Source organism: Polypterus senegalus, chromosome 12 (assembly GCF_016835505.1).
Source record: "Polypterus senegalus isolate Bchr_013 chromosome 12, ASM1683550v1, whole genome shotgun sequence".
Classification (NCBI taxonomy): domain Eukaryota; kingdom Metazoa; phylum Chordata; class Cladistia; order Polypteriformes; family Polypteridae; genus Polypterus; species Polypterus senegalus.
In genome coordinates, this window is record NC_053165.1 from 30,321,225 (window position 1) to 30,340,242 (window position 19,018).

Consider the following 19,018-nt stretch of genomic DNA (forward strand, 5'->3'; position numbering starts at 1 on the left):
CCTGTGGTGTCCATAGTTTTTTTTTTTTTTCCATTCCCAGGTTATAAACGAATTAAAATAGCTTTTAGTTCTGTGGTGTTTTTACTTAAATTAATTGAAACAGATGCAGTTATAAACCAACTGAAACACAGGAACAATACATGAGAGAGAAATGCTTTCAATGTGAATTGCCTCTGTAGCCAAATTGTTTTTAATAGTTCTTTTAATTCAGTTCATCCTGGTTTGTTTGAGAAAAATATTACAATTTAATATAAGCAGACTGCAGTTCACAAATAGAAGATTTTCCACTCCAGGGCATTATTCTTGCTTCCAAACCAGAAAGAAGTTACTGTAATTATGGTATCCAATCATACACAAAAAGAACAAATTCTCCACACATAAGAAGGAACAAATTGATAGTGAGTTAGTGTAGATGAGAGAGGAGACATCTGCATTTCTGCCAGCAATGACAACAGGGTCAACAATGAAAAAAACAAAAGCATCAAAAAGACACGTAAATATTTGCTTTCATACCTTAACCCATTATACAGATAAACTGGGGCAATGCCAGGTAATCTGGGTCTTTAATAAATGCCAAGTCACTGGATTTCTTGTAAATTTATGTTAATGCTGACTAGTGAACAGAGCAAAGCTAGCAGAATTGGTAATATAGATATACAGAATAACATAATACAGTACAGTGTATATGGGCCTTTAGGAGGATATTAATTTTGAAGATGCTACTTCAAAGGCTAAAGTGGCAATGGAAGGAGAGCCATCTATAAACACCTTATTTGATGCTTTCCATTATATTACTGAAATTATGTTTAAATAAATCTTTTTATTTTCTTGTAATAATGATTCCCAGGTATCTCAGTTAAAAAAAGGAATAATATGTAAATGAGAATGGTGTAATTTCCTGTTTGTTAAATTATGTTTAAAGAGATTTCTTTGTTGTCTTGTAATATAATTCCCAGCTATTTAAATTGAAAGCACCAATATGTAAATGAGAATGGCACACTGTCTTATCATTTATTGAGTCACAATGGCAAGGGCGATTCTGGTCTAGTTTTAGGCTCCACAGGAAGGAAGAGGAAACAGCAATCAAACAAAGAATACAAGGAGAAAGAGAAAAAAGACATGAAAAGCTGATGTAACTTCATGAAAACAATGCATGGGGAATTTGCCAAAAAAGAGAGGGATGTGCCATCCCAGAGAGCTGCCCAAAAATAAGAGACACAGTAGCAAAAATTAAATAGATAGGAAAACAAGACCTGTGGCTGCACTAATAAGATGATCTAAACCAGCGGTTCTCAAACTTTCGTATTTCTCGCCCCCCCTTTTCTACCTGGAATAATTCTGCGCCCCCAGCATAATATAAGATAGATGAGAATAACCGATGATACAACTAACAAAAGTATGATACTTGTGTGGTGTCACGGTATCGTATCATTTTTACTTCCATAAGATTTGCATGTGTTTCCACTAACTTCGATGAAATATCTGCAATGTTTTTTTTTAAAGTGCTTTAATAACTGTTTAAATGTCTTGTGTGGTTTTTGGTAGTATTGCTAATCCCAACAAAAAAGAATAAATAATTTTTTCTTATTTAATTATTTTTTTATGTAAGGAAAAGATTAAATATATTTTAATTTTTTAAAATCTTGTAAACGAGGGCACCGCTGAAGTCAATCTGCACGAGACGAACATATTTTCGTCTGATAAATATTATACCGCTCTTAGTTGTATCATGAAAATAACCCAATTCGCAGTAAATTATTTAACTGAGAATTTGGCAATATTGGCTACACTGCCAATGTGGTGCAGTTGCGCCACATTATCACCTGATCTACTGTTACCCGAATGTTCGCGACAGATACCGATATGTCTCGAGCTTTCTGGATTGAAAATACGCGACTATAAAGCAGCAGCAGCGCCGCTCGTCATAGAAACAAACTTCAAATAGAAAAGGAGTTCAGGGTGTCTATCTTGAATATCAAACCAAACCTGGACAGGCTGTGTACTTTAAAGCAGGCACATATTAGTCATCAGATCTATGCCTTAGAAATATTTTATTTTAATTTTAGTTATAATGCATTCGTTGTGATTATATGCTTGCAAATTTAAATTTTAAATAAAAATGTAAAAAATTAATTTTGATGTCTTGTTAATTTATTCGATGCCCCCCTTATACAGCTTCAGCGCCCCCCCGGGGGGCATGCCCCACAGTTTGAGAACCGCTGATCTAAACATACTTTCTAATATTGACTGAACAATATACTATAACATAACCTTCCTAATTCTGCTTAATCCAGTTCTGGGCCATAGGAGGCTGGAGTCTTTTCTGGCAGCAGGTGGAAAGTGGGAAACATCATTTGACATACACACATATCCTCACTGGGCTAATTTGTAATTATTAATTTAACTAATATGCACACTGTTTGGACACTTCTCAGGACACTGAGAAGATAAAGACCATTAAAAAGCAGCATGAAACAGCTTAATCAGCAGCTGAAATAAGTATACTGTACTTGGTTGCTAAATTATTGAAGTAAACCCCTAGTATAATGGGGCCTCTCTACTACTGAGAGGTAGAGGAATCCAGAGTTTGGTGGCCGTACATATCCATAGGCCATGTCCCCTACAGTAGTTTTAATTCCTTCAGAAATTGTAAGTAGACCTACATGTTAAGATCACACACTCTGGATTGTGGGAAGAAGGTCATCTATTTATGACTTTAGGACTTTGAAATGAACTCTAAACTTAACTCAGTGTTTATATTAAATAATTATAGTTTTATTATTTTAATTTTCATTATAGTCATGATATTTGTTGATACAGTATGTTCTCAAGTGCCTGTAATTAGCAATGAGGTAAAGATGAGCAATTTGTGGGAAACTGACAAAAGAATTTTATTTACATTTGTGGTTCTGAAGAGCAAAAAGGTTAGGAACTGAAGTGTAATGTATTATTTAGTATTCATTCAATCTTATACAGTAACTTACTACAAATAGAAAGGTCAGGCAGTTATGCTAAGATGAAAAGTAATAATAGAAGAAATGCATAATGGTATAGTTTTGATTTTGAAGTTTCTGAGTCATCTATTTGTCCATTTGTAAGATCAGTAGATACATGTCCTCAAGGCTTATTTACCAGAATGTTAGAGCCTTGGAATTATATGCTGAAATTGCCTTCTTCTGTTCTAAAAAGTCTTGCTCCAATGTCATCAAGGGGCATACCCTTGCTATTGTGACTTGTGACACTAGAGGGCACTATAGCTTCTCCAAACCCACAGACAACAAGTCCAGACACCAGGTAAAAGTACTAGAAATAATTTTAATTTCTTCAATAATGTGCACATAGCACCTCCCAATACGTGTAGCCACTCCAAGTCTCGTCTTACACGCAGGCACCATTGAGTGCTTGACTTCCCCCTGCATTGCTGGTCTGCTTCACTTTCTTCTTTCTCATGATGGACTGGTGAATGGGTTTGGCGGGTGCCTGCGTGTCATGACGCTGTCTTGCGGGTTGTGTACACAAAAAATTTTCTCAGGTTTTCTGCCAACCAGACGGCCAGAAATTCCTGCCGGCTATGCCACTGTGATACTAGAGGGTGCTATCGCTCCTCCAAACCCACAGACAACATGTCCAGATACTAGGTAAAAGTACCAGAAATAATTTAAATTTCTTCAATAATGTGCACAAAGCACCTCCACAATACACAATAAATCACAATAATCAATACAATAAATCTCTCCTCCCAGCATCTCTGTCACACTCCCTCCCATCTCTGGCTCAACTTGCTGGGTTTCCCAAAGTCCTTTAAATAGTCAGTGACCCGGAAATGCTTCTGTCCTTCAGTCCACGTGATTCAATAGCACTACCATGTCAGATGAAGCCTTATATTTTTCTTTAGCCCAGAAATACTTCTGTTCTTCCGTCCCTGTGACTTGGGAGTACTTCTGGGCTATAGGGAAAATAGAAGTCCCTATGTCTCCCTGCAGCATCACCTGATGGTACCCACGGCACCCAGCAGGGCTGTGAAGTCGAACTCCATCTCCCATGATGCCCTGTGGGAATCCGGGGCACCTCCATGCTGCAGGGAGAACTCTATCCACCAGCCTGGATGTATTGGCCAGGGCAGTCTCTCACTATATATATATATATATATATATATATATATATATATATATATATATATATATATATATATATATATATATGTGAACCTTGACCCGGACACAGACAGGCGGACAACAGTTTCTCACCCAACACATCCATTTATTATATTTACAATATTTACAGTTCAGTGCACTTCCCAGTGCCTCCAGCACCGATCCTCCAAAGTCCAGGTCTCACAGTCAAAATGCCTTTCCCTGCTCCTCTTCCACCCAGCACTTCCTGTTGTTCAAACCCCTCCTCCTGGGCGTTGCGGCTGGGCTCCACCCCAGCCACCTGCGACTATATATATATATATATATATATATATATATATATACAGTATATATATAAGTAGTGCATGGATGAATCACAAAACACAGTAAAAAGTTTTTGAGCGGTTTAAATGTTTTTTTTTTTAATACTGCTCATTAAATGCCTCATTCACATTGTTTACCAACGTTCTTGTAGTATATGAATATTAAACTAATACTTATAGCAATTTATATGGAATAATCTATTAATGACAGTCAAGTACAAATACTGTTAATTCCTTTTCTTTACAATGCAGAAAATTCCTCACCAAAGCAGATAAAGAGAGTATATTCACTATGGATCACTTTCCTCTGTGGTACCGGCGAGCAGCAGAACATCCAGTCGGCAGTTTTATCTACTATATTCCATACGAGGAAGGACAAGGTATTATTACTTTCCAGGGGGGTTGGGATTAAACTCAGTTCATTGTACTTAATACCAAGAGTGGAATATTTTTCTCCTGGAGATGCCTGATATTCCCTACTTTTCATTTTAATTAAACGTTATTAGCAATGGCCTTCTTGTATTGTTTTTATGAGAGAGGTTACAGTTCTTTTCTATACATACCTGCAGCAACATATAAGATCGTTGACTGATAAGGGGAGCAGAATGTTGTTTCATATTCAGTTTGTTCCTGACAGGGCAGAAATGGGATTTTTTGTAAAGAAAATTGCACATAATCTGTAAAGCATTTTAATAAGCTTAGATAATTTATTCAATTCTGGACTTAATTAAATAAAAATAGAAATGCTTTTTAAGAGAAAAAATATATATTGTTAACCTACACGATTCTTCTAGATCTTTTTAGTTGTTTTAATTGTATCTCACTGTTTCTTCCCTTTCTAGTATTTAGATGCAATATCACAGTTATTTTAGTCCAAGACTAGTAACCTGGAAACAAAACCAGCATGAACTACAAGTGTTCACTCTATTTGAGACATTATGTATGAACAAATTCTACTAAACTCCTAACCCATTAACGATTTATCCATGTATCAGTTTTTTTTCACAGCAACTGCCCTCTTGAAGGTAGTAGAAGCAGTACTATTACATGAGCAGAGTAAGGCAAAATTCTTAGTTGATTCTCCATCCAACATGCCACTCTTCACCAATTTCCAACTCCATGTTAAACAAGAATATATTAAAATACAGAACTTTGTTGCATTTAATGGAAAACACCAATCTGATCTGCTCTTTACCCCTGTTTCCATACAACATGTTCAATGACATTTTCAGTTCCTGAAACATCTTGCACTGCAGCAGTAAAGCTGATGAGGTTGATGAAATCTGACTGAAAATGTTGAAAGTAGAGGGTAATGATGCAGTACAGTATTTTGGCTAACATACCTCTTCAGTGTTATGTGGAAGGGAGGAGCAGAGGTCATACTCCTGAGAACAGCCTGTGCAATGGTACTGGAGTAAAGACTTCACACAGTATTTGAAACTTAGGCTTAAGAGGAGAAGTGCAGATTCTGGCATACCTAGCAAACAATTGACTAACTCTGTTTCTCTGCACATATACTTGAGGGGTCCTGTCTGTATGAGCTGTGCAGACTTAGAAAAAAGCTTATTGCCATATTGATATCCTGATTAACATGCTTTAAGAGTGTGAGGTTACAAGTCCACTGCTACAAGTTCTTTGGTCTTCATATGTATTAAACAAATACCATATTTGGTATCAAGAGAAGAGACCTGCATCGTGAGGGTCACCACCAACAATTTGTTTTCGGTTTTGTCCTGCTCATGATTTTCATTGATAGGAATAACATGGAGCAGCCATGATTTGGAGGTCTGTAAACATGAATGTTGCTTTGCTGATGTTTGCAGATGATGTTGTTGTATTAACCTCCAGAGTGTACTGGAACAGTTCACATATGTGGCTGGAATGGTATTTAGTACCTCCAACTGTGAGAACATTGTTCTCAAAACGGAATATAGTGACATGTTACCTGCAGATAATCTACTCCCAGGGGTTCAGCCCAAGTATCTCAGGGATGCTCAGCAGCAGTTAAAAAAACAGAATTGGACTAAAGTAAGGAAATATGTTTGCACTTGTTCATTAAACATCATGCTACAAAATGAAATACAATTTTTTGCACAATTTCCTGTTCTTCAGTGCTTACAAAGATGACTTAACTCTAACATGTGTGATGTATGGCCGGCTGTTCATCCCGGCCAATACCCCCACGCCGCCAGGTGGAGTCCTCCCTGCAGTATGGAGGTGCCCCAAAGACCAGCAGGGCATTATGGACATTGGAGTCTTTATTCACAGCCCTGCTGGATACCATGGGGGCCGCCAGGAGTCGGTGAAGGGAGGCCCAGAGACTATTTGCCTTATGCCCAGGAAGTATGTCTTAGTTACATGGACAAAGAGAACGATGTGCTTCCTGGGTGAAGAAAAAAGGATTTTTTCAATTGGCAATTGGCGTAGTCTCGGCAGGATTCTCTGGCCGTCAGTTTGGCAGAGAACCTGAATTTAAAAATTTTATTGTGGACAGAATACCCCAAGAAGACAGCATCAAGACACGCAGAAAAATCGGCAACAACCCTATTTTCAAGTCCGTAATGGGGAAGAAGAAGACAAAGCAGAGCGCCAGCAACAGCGGAGGTCTACCGCTTGAAATTGCCTGCGCTCAAGACGAGCCATGGAGCAGCTACGCGTTTCAGGAGAGATTTCTGGAGGTGGACGTCTCCGACGAGGTATGTGCCGGGAATGTACTTGACAATCTTTTTAAATTAACACATGATGCCCCATGTACATACCTCCCAGATGTCCATCCGAAGGCTCTGCGGAAGGCAGAAGACAAACCCGAAGGCGATGGCACGCTCTCGTTCAGGCAAACGAGTAACCCGAAGGACTTCCGCATTACAGGTGCTGGCGAGGGACACGGGACGTACCACGAGGGATTCCAGGAAGGTGACGTTCCATGTTCAGCTGTTTGTGGCTTCACCCAAGAAAAGACGGACTTGTTTTTTCCGAAGGGGAAAAGGGAGGCGAGCCAAGCACAACTCTCCCTACAAAAAGGTAAGGAGGTCCAGGAAACGACTGATCGGTCCGTCGATAAATTGAGACAGACGGATCACAGTCAGCCAAAAGCGGCACCGTGGACCTCCGAAAATAACAGTATGGCTTTTATACAAATTAATCTACTGTATATTTGCTTTTATTTATTTTTCTGTTGTCTGGTTTTCTGAGGTTTTGACAACAGACAGTTGACCTTATGAGTTACTATTCAGTTCCTTTCCTGTAACATGTTACACCAGTCTTTAAAGCTCAGCTTTAAATCTAAAGATCCTGTCCACCATTTTTATGATGATTCCTTATACTGATGACTTTTTTTATGCTGCCTTACCTGATCTTTATGTTTAGCAGCTTCTCCAAAAAGAAAGCTCTTTCAGCTAAGTATGAAATAATTCCTTTTTGAAAAGGAAATTGGAAAATTTCAGTTAAACTGACAGCTGTATACATTTCTGAAGCAGTTACTATGGCTCAAATAGAAATGTGGAATGAGGAAATTAATCCTGGAATTATGAATGTGGTTGCATTATATTGAACATCTCCTTCTATCGGCTATTAAAATTAAGATGGAACAGCTTTTAGCTCGTCCACCCAGAGGTATTTCCTCCTTAATTTTCTTTGACTCAGAAATAAAATATGTTGCTTTCACACAAACATGGATTCAAGGTGATACCCAAACAACACCTATTTATGCAGCAGTAGCTACAGTGGTTTAAACTTTTAGAAACAGCTCATGTCATTAAACTATCCTGCCATGAACATGTTAGACATCAATGTTTTAATCCTGTGCAAATTCCAAGTAATATATGAGGACTCAGTCAGTCAGAGAAAGTAAAATCAAGCACTGCAATATAAAAGTACAATCTGCACATACAGTAAGCACATACACATATCTTCTTCTTTAATCTAATATATATAAAGCAGAGTCAATGTATGTTTGTTTGTCTGCCATACAAATCTGCACCGGGCGTCCAATCGACATCAAACTGGGCATGGGGCTCCTTTGTGACCACAAGGAGGTCATGGGGTATGTTTGGTTGGGAGAAAAGTCTGATGCAAGAGTGGATAAAACATTTCAAGAAAGGGAAACCAATGCTGTCTGCCAACAGGGAAAGGGCTGCTGATGCAACATGTGGACAAATGCAGCACAATTTAAAAAATATGGCTTTCACATATAACCGACAGGTTGCATATCATGAACATCCTGTCGCTGTTATTGGCCAAATGGATCATATCTGTGTTCATTGTAGAACTGTAAAATGAAAAGGAGAGTCACCAGGATTGTGTTGCTAAAATGGGAAGGTGAAACTGCCATCTCTACTTCGTCCACCTGATGTCAGGATCAACGCCAGTTTCAAAGCATTTCTTGAACAACATCAGGAAATACAATTCCTGTTTTCAAATTACTTCTTTTGGTGCAACTAAACAAATACGAGAGGATGGGTTAATGCCCACATTTAAAGTGCAAGGTCAAGTTTACCATACAATAGGATCATTACTTCCATTAACTGATGGGACAATTAAGTTCCTTCAGATCTACTTCACAGGAGATTTTTCCACAACAGCGCATCATAGACACAGCAGAATACCAAACGTGAGACTGGACACGATGTGATGGATTTAGAATGATTCCTTCATGAGAACAATGCATATGTCACACTTTTCAAGACTGCACTTCAACATATGTCAACAGATGATTATAAAGTTGTCATAAGAGCTGACACAATGCCACACAGAGAGCATCACAAACGATTCAATGCTCCAACACTTGATGAGGTTGCCATTGTAATGGTCGGCAATGACTTTGGGAAGGTATCATTGAGAAAAGGAACAAAAGTCTTCAGTGTGTGGCAGACACACACAGTTCATATGATGCCCTTCAGTATCCACTAATCTTTTGGCAAGGCGAAGATGGGTATTACTTTGGAATTCCACAAACAAATCCATCTATGGGCAACTCTGTTGCTGGCAAGAAACTCAGTGCTCAGTAATGGACTTTTATGCTTACCGACTAATGAGTAGAGTTTCTGAAGAGAATCACATCTTGAAATGCCAGCAAATTTTCCATCAATACATATTATTTAAGCAACTATCATAACAGGTTGCGCAAGATATGAAAATGTTTTCATACCAAGAATGCCACTGATTCCGAATGATTTACCCTTTGATTTCAAACGGATACAATTTCCTGTTTGTGTAGCTTTTGCTATGTCAATTAATAAGGCTCAAGGGCAATCACTGCAAGTTGCAGGTATCAATTTGGAAAATCCATGCTTTTAACACGGACAACTCTACGTAGCATGTTCTAGAGTGGGCAATCCTCAGAATTTGTTCATTTTCACACCACAAGGGAAAAAAATCTAGTGTATCCAAAGGCTCTGGAATATCCACTTGTATTACCTATCACAATAAAATGTGAATCAGAAAAATGTTTGTTCTATTTCTATGTTGTGTTTCTTTCATTTGGGAAATTCATTATACATTCCCGGGCAACGCTGGGTACTCCTATCTGTGTATGTATGTTTTTTTGTCCGCCATACAAATCTGCACAGGGCGTCCGATCGGCACCAAACTGGGCATGGGGCTCCTTTGTGACCAGGAGAAGGTCATGGGGTATGTTTGGTTTGGAAAAATGTTTGTGGTGAACCGCAGGACACCTTTTCATGGACACAACCTTTGGCGCAAGTCCCCGTACTTATCATCGACAAGATGGCCACATGTTCCAACAGACGTGTACCGCAGCATCATCTAGCGGCACCTTTGGTCTCTGTGCGTCGCTCTTTACCCATGTTTCTTTAAATTGCCAACAGATGGCAGGAGTGTCCAACTGTGTGAAGTCCGACTACTTTGATCGGGTGAACAGGAACTGCCGTATGGATGTAAAACGTGAACGACCCAGTGCGTGTGACCGGCTGACACACTCGCGTTTCAACACATCACACTCCCACACGCACTGATACTGCTGTATTTCATTCACCAACGTCCGTTATATGCAATCACGTTTGAACAGAGACACGCCTTAAAAAGACAGCGTCCTTCCCCCACCATTTTCCTGAAATGCAGCACCGGTTGTATGTCACTTCTCTCTGTAGTTACCATCACCAACATCCGTTAGATAGCATCTCGGTTCAACACAGATGCTCCTTACAAACAGAACACCCCTCCCCGCCATTTTTCCCAGTATGGTTTCAGTGCTACTCTTTCTCACTGGCTTTCTATATTTTTAATGCAATTTGCTCCCTTTTTGACTGACAGCACGATTTCAGTGTTGCTCTTTCTGACTGACTGCTGCTATTTGTTCGCTTTCCGTCGTATTGTAAATAACGTAAATTCATCTCACTGAGGTGCTTATTCCGTACATAATACCATGTAACACATTATAATTGTCCTGCTTTTCGCTAATATACCCATGCCACCGAAAAAAAGACATAGAATTGGAATGTCCACTTCAGATACCACCACAAAGTCTATTTCAAGCCCGTCTCAACCGCCACACCACACAGAATCCAGAGTAGAGGAACTTACAATAAAATGTTGATAATAAAAATGTTTGTTCTATTTCTATGTTCTGTTTCTTTCATTTGGGAAATTCAACCGGTTTTAGATTCCTGGGCAACGCTGGGTACTCCTGCTATTTATTTATATTGCTAATTTGAGAAAAATACTCCTGTTTGTATTTCATGTCATATTTGGGTTTGTTTATCCTATGACCAGGTATGGTGTATTATCATTTTTAACTGTATATGCTCGTTCTGCCTTATAATATTATGTTTTATGTTCCTATTTATGCTGCAATTGATTCATTAATCAAAGCAATTATGCTTATATTACCAATTTAAAACAATAAAGAGTGAGCATATAAAAAAATTACTTGTTATTTGTGATTAAAATGTATAATGAATATATACCTAACCAGGGAAAGAACGGTGCTCCAGGTCCTAAAATTAGAATTAAAGGGTACAGTGAATGGATGGATGGATTAATACACACAATAAACAACAGTTCTGTTGAAAAGTTGTGGTACAAGTCACAACTTCTGTTCAATGCAGAACAGTACAATTTGTAATTGCATAATAAGGTGCAGTATTCATAAAAAAGTGTGTTACCTTTGCAGAACCACAACAAGGTTTATATTAATTAGCAACTCTCAGACTCCTGTAATTGTGCTTTATATGTAAATTACCATGAAACAAGTCCTTTAAAATAAAAAAATAATTACTACACATCTTGCAGAAAGATTTATTTTGCTTAACTGGAACAATCTATAACTCGGTGGGAAAGGGATGTGCTATATTATCACAAATTTGAAAAAATTTAATTCTCTCAAACAGCATTTGTACAGAATTTCTTCAGATCTTGGCAAGATGTCATTAATGTAATTCTAAAGTAAAATATGCCGGGACTGCGCTTAACATCTTTTAACTTACTTGCTGCTGTATTCTGTGGCAGTCAGGTTGATTTTGGATTTTAATAGGGTGTTACTGGAACATAGTATTGTGCTTACTATGCTGATTTCACTTGATTGCGTTATACTTTATTATTATGATGTGTTTATTAAATAACATATATCAAAATGTACCTTTACTAAAAGAAAATACTTTTTTAAGTTATTAAAAAATAGAAAGTTATTAGTGGATTGTGCATTATCAAAGTGTTAAATGCTGCAGAAAAATGTACTAAGTAACCCTGATTCTTTAGATGTTTTCAGAGATTATGAATATGACTACTCAGATTCACCAGACCCGGAGGAATTATATGAAGACTATGATGAGGGTACCTGAGTAACAATCTGTCTGCTTAAGGGAATGCTGATTTTGCATGTGATATATTGCACATACACAATACATATCGAGTGGTACCTCGGAACACGAACTTGATTCGTTCCAGAAGGTTGGTCGAGTTTGGATTTGAATTTCTCCATAAGAAATAATATAAACTGGACTGATTCATTCCAGACCCCTAAATGATTGCTTATTTATACCTATATGCACACATAACTACTTATAAATACCATTGAAATTAATGCACAGAAGAGATAAACACATAAACCAAATAGAAATGACAATTTAACTTAACTGAGGCACACAGATTTACAAATCACTGCCTTGGAAATATTGTTTTCCACTAATTGTTTCTGGTGAATCCATGCTAACAGTAACTTTTGTATTTCTTCAATAATTGGCCCTCTCTGTTTCAATAATGTTTAATACATTTTGAAACATTAGCACCCTTAATTGCGACTTTATTTTTCAAAAATGTGCTTATCGACTTTGACTTGGCCATCCCATACTCTTCTGCAAGATTTGACAAATGTAAACCACTCTCATGTTCTTTAATTATTTCATTTTTAGCTTAATTGTAACATGTAAGAGCTTCCTCTTTGCTTTGCTACTCTCACTGCTAACTTTCTTAGAGGCCATGGCAATTACTTCCAACAGGAAAAAAACCCTCAAAAAAGGAAAAATAAAACACATTCACAGAAAACACTGTCTCAGCACATCATTTCAACAGGAGATTTGTGTCAATGCTGAATCTGAGTCATAGGCATATGCCGCATTAATAGGCTCCTCCCAGCCTCATCTTGATCCGTACAAGTTTTGTATGTGTTCTGAGATTTTGTTCAAGGTTGGGGACAAAAAAATAATTAAATGAACCATTTTTGTTCTGAATTGTTTGAGTCTGGAGATGTTCGTGTTCTGAGGTTCTACTGTTTATACTGTATATACCTCCCTGTTTTCTTTGTCTGCATGTTATCTATAGCATGTCATCAGCTTTATGGGTTGGTGCATTCATGCTGTTCTCTACTACATACATCTGCTTACTATCTCCACATTGGAGTCACATTGGCATGCTTGTCTAGCTTAAGTAACTGAGAAAAGAATCATGTGTGCCTGCCAAGGTCAGTGTTTGTTTCATTCTATGGAAAATGCATTTGTTGATATCGACTCTCAGCAAATAGTGAAAAAACGTATTAAAACACACATGCTGCACAGTAAGCTGCAGAAAGAAAAACCTCAAATATACATAGTAAGAATGGTAATCTGTTCTTCAATGTGTGATGGACACCTAGGCGTCAGCAAGCCCAAACCCCGACACAAACACAGAATCCCAGTCCAAGGTTCAAATAAAGGTTGTTTATTAACCAAAAATATTTCCAATATGTTACAAAAAGTACAACTCACAAGTCTTCCTCTCCTCCCTAATAATTCTCTCTCCACCACACTGTCCACCTCCAGTCAAGTGTTGCCTCTCTACCACCCACCTCCGACTCGTCTGAATAAGGGAGGGAGGTCCTTTTTATTACTTCCGGTTCCAGGGCGATTGCCTGATGGAAGCACTTCCAGGTCGCATGAAAGTCCATAATAGGGAGCTTGTCTCCCTACAGTGCCCCCTCGTGGTGCCCAGAGACCCCAGCAGGGCTGCTCTGCCAGACTACATATCCCGGCATGCTGGTTCCTTACGGTGCAATGAATTTCAAGACTGCTGCTATCTAGTGTGTTGGGGGAATAAAAAACATTCATCTACATTTTCTCTTTAATGGGCTGTCCGTCCACAATTTCCGATTCTTCCTTCCAGGTCTATCCCCATCCCTGGCCATGTGGCATATACAAGTGTTAAACAGTTATGATGTGCAAATGAAGGAGAGTAGAACAAAATAAATTAGCTCTCTCGAGGAGGTCTGGGCAGGGGAGCTCCACCATCTAAAACCGAGTTGTCATCTTCCAGGAGCCCTTGAATTTATATTATCCCAACTGGAAGAGGCATGGATTTCGTGCCCTCTCTGGGTGGCTACTTGAAGCTACGGATGAGAAAAGAGACAGATATTATTAGTGTTGCCACCCTCTCTGGCCTTGGCCGGGTATTGTATACCTTGTCTGAGCCTGGAAGGTGGTCCTTAGGTGCCCATGAATGACACAGTCTAATTCCTCCAGGTACAAATGATAGTTTTTATTCTGTACTGGACTATTCTGCCCTTTACTAAGAATACCTTTGAAGAGGACAATTTGAGAAGGAAGATTAAGGACTTTGCTTAGTGTTTTTTGAAATAGTCTACATATAACCATTTTTACTTAGATTTTGGATCAAGTCTGAAGCTGTAATCATGTGTTTCATTTTTAAGTTTATCAAAAAAAAAAAAATGGGCACATATCTTGTGCAGTAACACTATAGTTTCTTCCTGGCGAGTCCCCGCAAGATCCATTAGATTAGATGGCATGCATCTCTATAATGCGGTCTTTAAGTCTCTCTCTCCTCAGATGCTCTAAGGGGTTTAAGTCTAGGCTTTGGCTAGTAAACTCAAGGATAAACAGAGACTTTTTGGAAGTCACTTCAGTGTTGTTCTGGATTTATGCATGAGGCTGTTGTTCTGCTAAAAGTGAGCCATCACTCCAGTCTGAGTTTGTGTGCACTCTAGAGCAAAATTTATTATAGACTTATCTGTATTTACTACATTCATCCATCACTGAATTTCGACCAGTCCCCCTGTCCTTGCCACTAAGAACCACCCCATAGCATGAGGTTACCACCACCATATTTCACTGTGGGGATGATATTAGGCAGATGATGAGTAGTGCCTCGTCTTAACAAGACATAGTGCTTGAAGTTCTGCCTAAAGAGTTCACTTTTTGTCTCATCAGACTAGAAAATAATTTTCCTCATGCTTTCAGAGTCCTAAAAGTCCTTAAAATGCCATCATATTGCCTTTTACTTTACCATAACCAATAGATTAATGAAGCACTGCCGAGATGGTCATCCTTCCCACAGGTTCTCCCATCATAGCAGAGGACTTTCGAAGCACTGTTAGCATGGTTATTTGGTTCTTGGTGATCCCTCTGACCAAGGGTCTTCTTGAAGAGTCCTGGTAATGTCAAAAGTCTTTGAATCCACAATTATTGAAGCCATTCTGTCTCTGGGAACACTCAAACCTTTACAAATGGTTTTAAACCTTCCTCTTGATCTATTTCTCATCACAATTTGATCACAAGGTCTAAATTGAGTTATGTGGACTTCATGGGTTGGTTTTTGGTGCTGACATGCAGTGTGAATTGTGGGACTTTCTATACACAGATATGTGCCTTTTTCAATGATGTCCAGTCAAATGAATTTTCCACGGGATGACTCCAAATAATTTTAGACACACCTCAATTAGAGTGAACAGGATATACCTGACCTCAATTTCGGAGTGCCACTGCAAAGGGTCTGAATACTTATATGAATGAGAGACTTCAGTTTTTGATGTTTAATAAATTTGCAAAATTTCTGAAAATATGCTTTTATGTTGCTATGGGTTATTCACTGCAGATTGTTGGGCAAAAATTGGAAATTTAGCAATTTAAAATAAAATCTATAACACAATAAAGTGTGCAGAAACTGAAAGGGTGTGAATGCCTTTTGAATCCACTTTACAACCATGTAAAATATATTGCAGCTCTGACAGCTAGTATTATAGTTATCTTTGTGTGCCATCCATTTATTGCAACATTTATAGCATCCTCTTGTAAGTCTTAATAGATAATCTTCTACTTTGACTCCTATCATGAAAATATTGGCTCAGTAAACAGCATAAAGTGAAAATTTTATAAGGTTCACTTTTAGCATTAATTTGCAATTTGCTGTATTAACAAGAGATAAAACAATTTGAAATTTTGGAGCATCTTGAAGGTGAACCCCATATAATTGGTTGGAAAATAAATAAACAAAAGTTGACAAAATGGAAAAATAGTGATTATCGTTGGAAGGAAACGTCTTTGTAGACCGCTGAATGACAGGTCACAGTGGTGCTGGTCTATTTAAGGTTTCCTTGGCATAAGGGGAGGGTCCAAGGCGCCAGGGCCAAAAGTGACATCATTGCTCCTCATGCTGTCGATCTTCACTCCAGAGGACAAAAGGACAGGAGAGACAGTATGTGACAGCGCTAACCTGGGGCCGGAGGCAAAATCCCAATTAGTTGTTGCAGTGCATATAGGTGTGCTCATATATTGTTGAGACAGGGCCTTAACTAAGACCTAAGTCATGTTCTGAATGGCTGGTAATAATTTTGTTATTGTTCTCTTTTTTTTCAGAAGCAAAATCAAAGAATGAACTTGTAATTGCAAGCACGGCTGTCTCCGTTACCATCAACAAAAAAATGGCAATTGCTGCAGGTAGGGCAGTTGCAAGTATTTTTTTCACCCTTTTAATTTTGACTTGATTTACCCTAAATTTCAGAGACTTGAATTTTTTGGTTTGTACAAATGCTTAGTTAGCAATTTCTAAATATGTGGTCAATGAAGATTGAGAATTTGATGAATGTTGCAGTTATGTTGTTCACGGTCAGTATTGTGATTTGGATTTCAGAAAATTATTTAAAATATGAAATTGATTTTTACGTGTACAGTGTTATTTCCGTGTGTTACGTATTGTCTGATTTATAGCTGCAGGCTCATATTAGTAGACAACAAATGGTATTATTCCACCAACCTGGTGTGTGTTTTTCAATTTTTGTTGATACAGTAATTTAATGGCTACTTGTCTGCTGATCTCATAAATTTCTTGGATATAGCTGCCATGGAATTCCTGTTTGTTGCCTTCAATAATTAATGACTGATGTGCTGTTAGGGTGTATGATATTTTCTGCTTTAAATGTCAACATTGGCTTCATCAATCATTGATGATTGTGAATCATTTGAGCAGCTCCGGTCAAGAAAAACTTATGTCTGGTTTTATGTTGTCAGTTTTGTTGTTTCTTTGTTTTGCTACTTATATATATATATATTTTTAATGTTCAAAATATTGCTTAACCTAGTAGTTCGTTGTTGTAGCATTCATAAAATGCAGATTAAATAATTGCACAGAAATGTATTGATTTTATCAAAACAATAGTGGAAATAAGACATCTGAAACCAAAGTGAACTGTAATCCTAAGTGAATTTTTGTGTTTGATTGTGCATTGTATTAAGACATGCTAATACAGACACAGGTATATACTGTAGTGTATTACTGATTTTATGACAAGTTATAAATGTAACAAGTGCCGGTGTAAAGAGTTTTAAATTGCCACTCAAGAGAAATTGAAATATGCAAGTCAAAGTAATTGATTTTCTTATGCATGTCTGGTTGTGTGAGTGAGATGTACCTTGAAGAACTATTAACATGTGATAGGACCTTCTCTTTTATCATCCTTTGATTTAGGAAACATAAAAAATAGACAAACACAACCCAAAATAACATAGCAAGTACAACAGAATTCTTCAAAGACAATCCGTGAAACTCAGTTTCTCAGAGCTTAATTTTAGTTCTCAAATATCACTTCAGTGCATATGTTTTTCATGGTCTAGACATACAGTAGGCCCATAGATTCCTCATAGGTTGTTTTTTTCCCACAAGGTACTATGAAATGTGATTGTGTGAAGCATTAATATTTTGTCTACTAGCTGTTAATACTTGCAGGATGGAGTTGCCTAAGAGACAGCAAGCAGGAGCAGTGAGACTATAATTCAGAAACCTGACAGAAGTAGCTCTTCCACCCATTACATTGTCATAGTAAACCTTTATAAAGTTGTTGGAAGAGCAAAGACAAGGCCAGCCAAGTTCACAGACTTTTTCAAGCTCATCTGAAAACGTTAGTGACTTCTCTATAGAAAAAAAGACCTGACACCTGTCTGACGGATGGATAAATGTTTTAGTGTAAAAGAATGTATTTTCTGCTGAGAACAGGGGATTATAAAGGTAGAGCTAAATGGCACGCTAGTCTTATGTTTAACATCTAGCCATTTCTACCATTTCTACCTCTGGTGAGAGCAAAATTTAAATTTTTTCCCAGAAAACCACGAGTTTGAGAGCAACTCTGCCATCTGTTGCAGATGTGAACAAATGTGCTCGTATCCCTCCATGAAAAAGAAGAACCCGCAATTGTCTAACTTGAAACTGACAAAAGTAATTGGCACCCATCATTATTTATTTTGTATTTAACAAAAGGCAGACTTTGCTTTTGATTTTTGATTGAAAAGAATATTTCATATAATAACACAAATGAAAAGGGCATGAACAAAAATGATGGAACCAAACCTGATATTTCGTTGCACAACATTAAGAGGCAAACAAGCAATTCCTGGAGCTCTCAATGACTCTTCCTGATCAAGCTGCTCCAGCTGTGTCAGGTTTAAAGGGGATCTTCTACAGACTGCATGTTTCAGTTATTTCCATAGATGTTAGGATGCAAATCAGGGCTCATAGAAGGCCACTTCAGAATAGTCCAATGTTTTGTTCTTTGCCATTCTTGGGTGCTTTTAGACTGACCTTTCTGACACTAGGCAGAATATTTCGTTCCAGAAAGTCTTGATAGTCTTGAGATTTCATTGTTCCATGCACAGACTCAAGGAACTTAGTGTCAGATACAGAAAAGCAGCCCCAAAATATAGTCCAGCCTCCTCCATGCTTCACAGTAGGTTTGGTGTCCTTTTCTTTGAAAGCTTCATTTATCCGTCTGTGGACATAGAGTTGTTATGATGTTATCTGCCAAAAATTTCTAGTTTTATGTCTCATCTGTCCAAAGGACATTCTCCCAGA

General features: G+C 38.0%; 1 protein-coding gene across 1 annotated transcript in view; it reads left to right on the forward strand.

Moving 5' to 3' along the window:
• Positions 1–19,018, forward strand: part of LOC120540210 (voltage-dependent calcium channel subunit alpha-2/delta-4-like) — a 619,956-nt gene that overhangs the window by 176,799 nt on the left and 424,139 nt on the right. Inside the window, exons 24-26 of the mRNA XM_039770774.1 lie at positions 4,709–4,836; positions 12,170–12,244; positions 16,534–16,614. Of these exons, the coding sequence (XP_039626708.1) occupies positions 4,709–4,836; positions 12,170–12,244; positions 16,534–16,614 (284 nt within the window). The remainder of the gene's footprint in view (positions 1–4,708; positions 4,837–12,169; positions 12,245–16,533; positions 16,615–19,018) is intronic.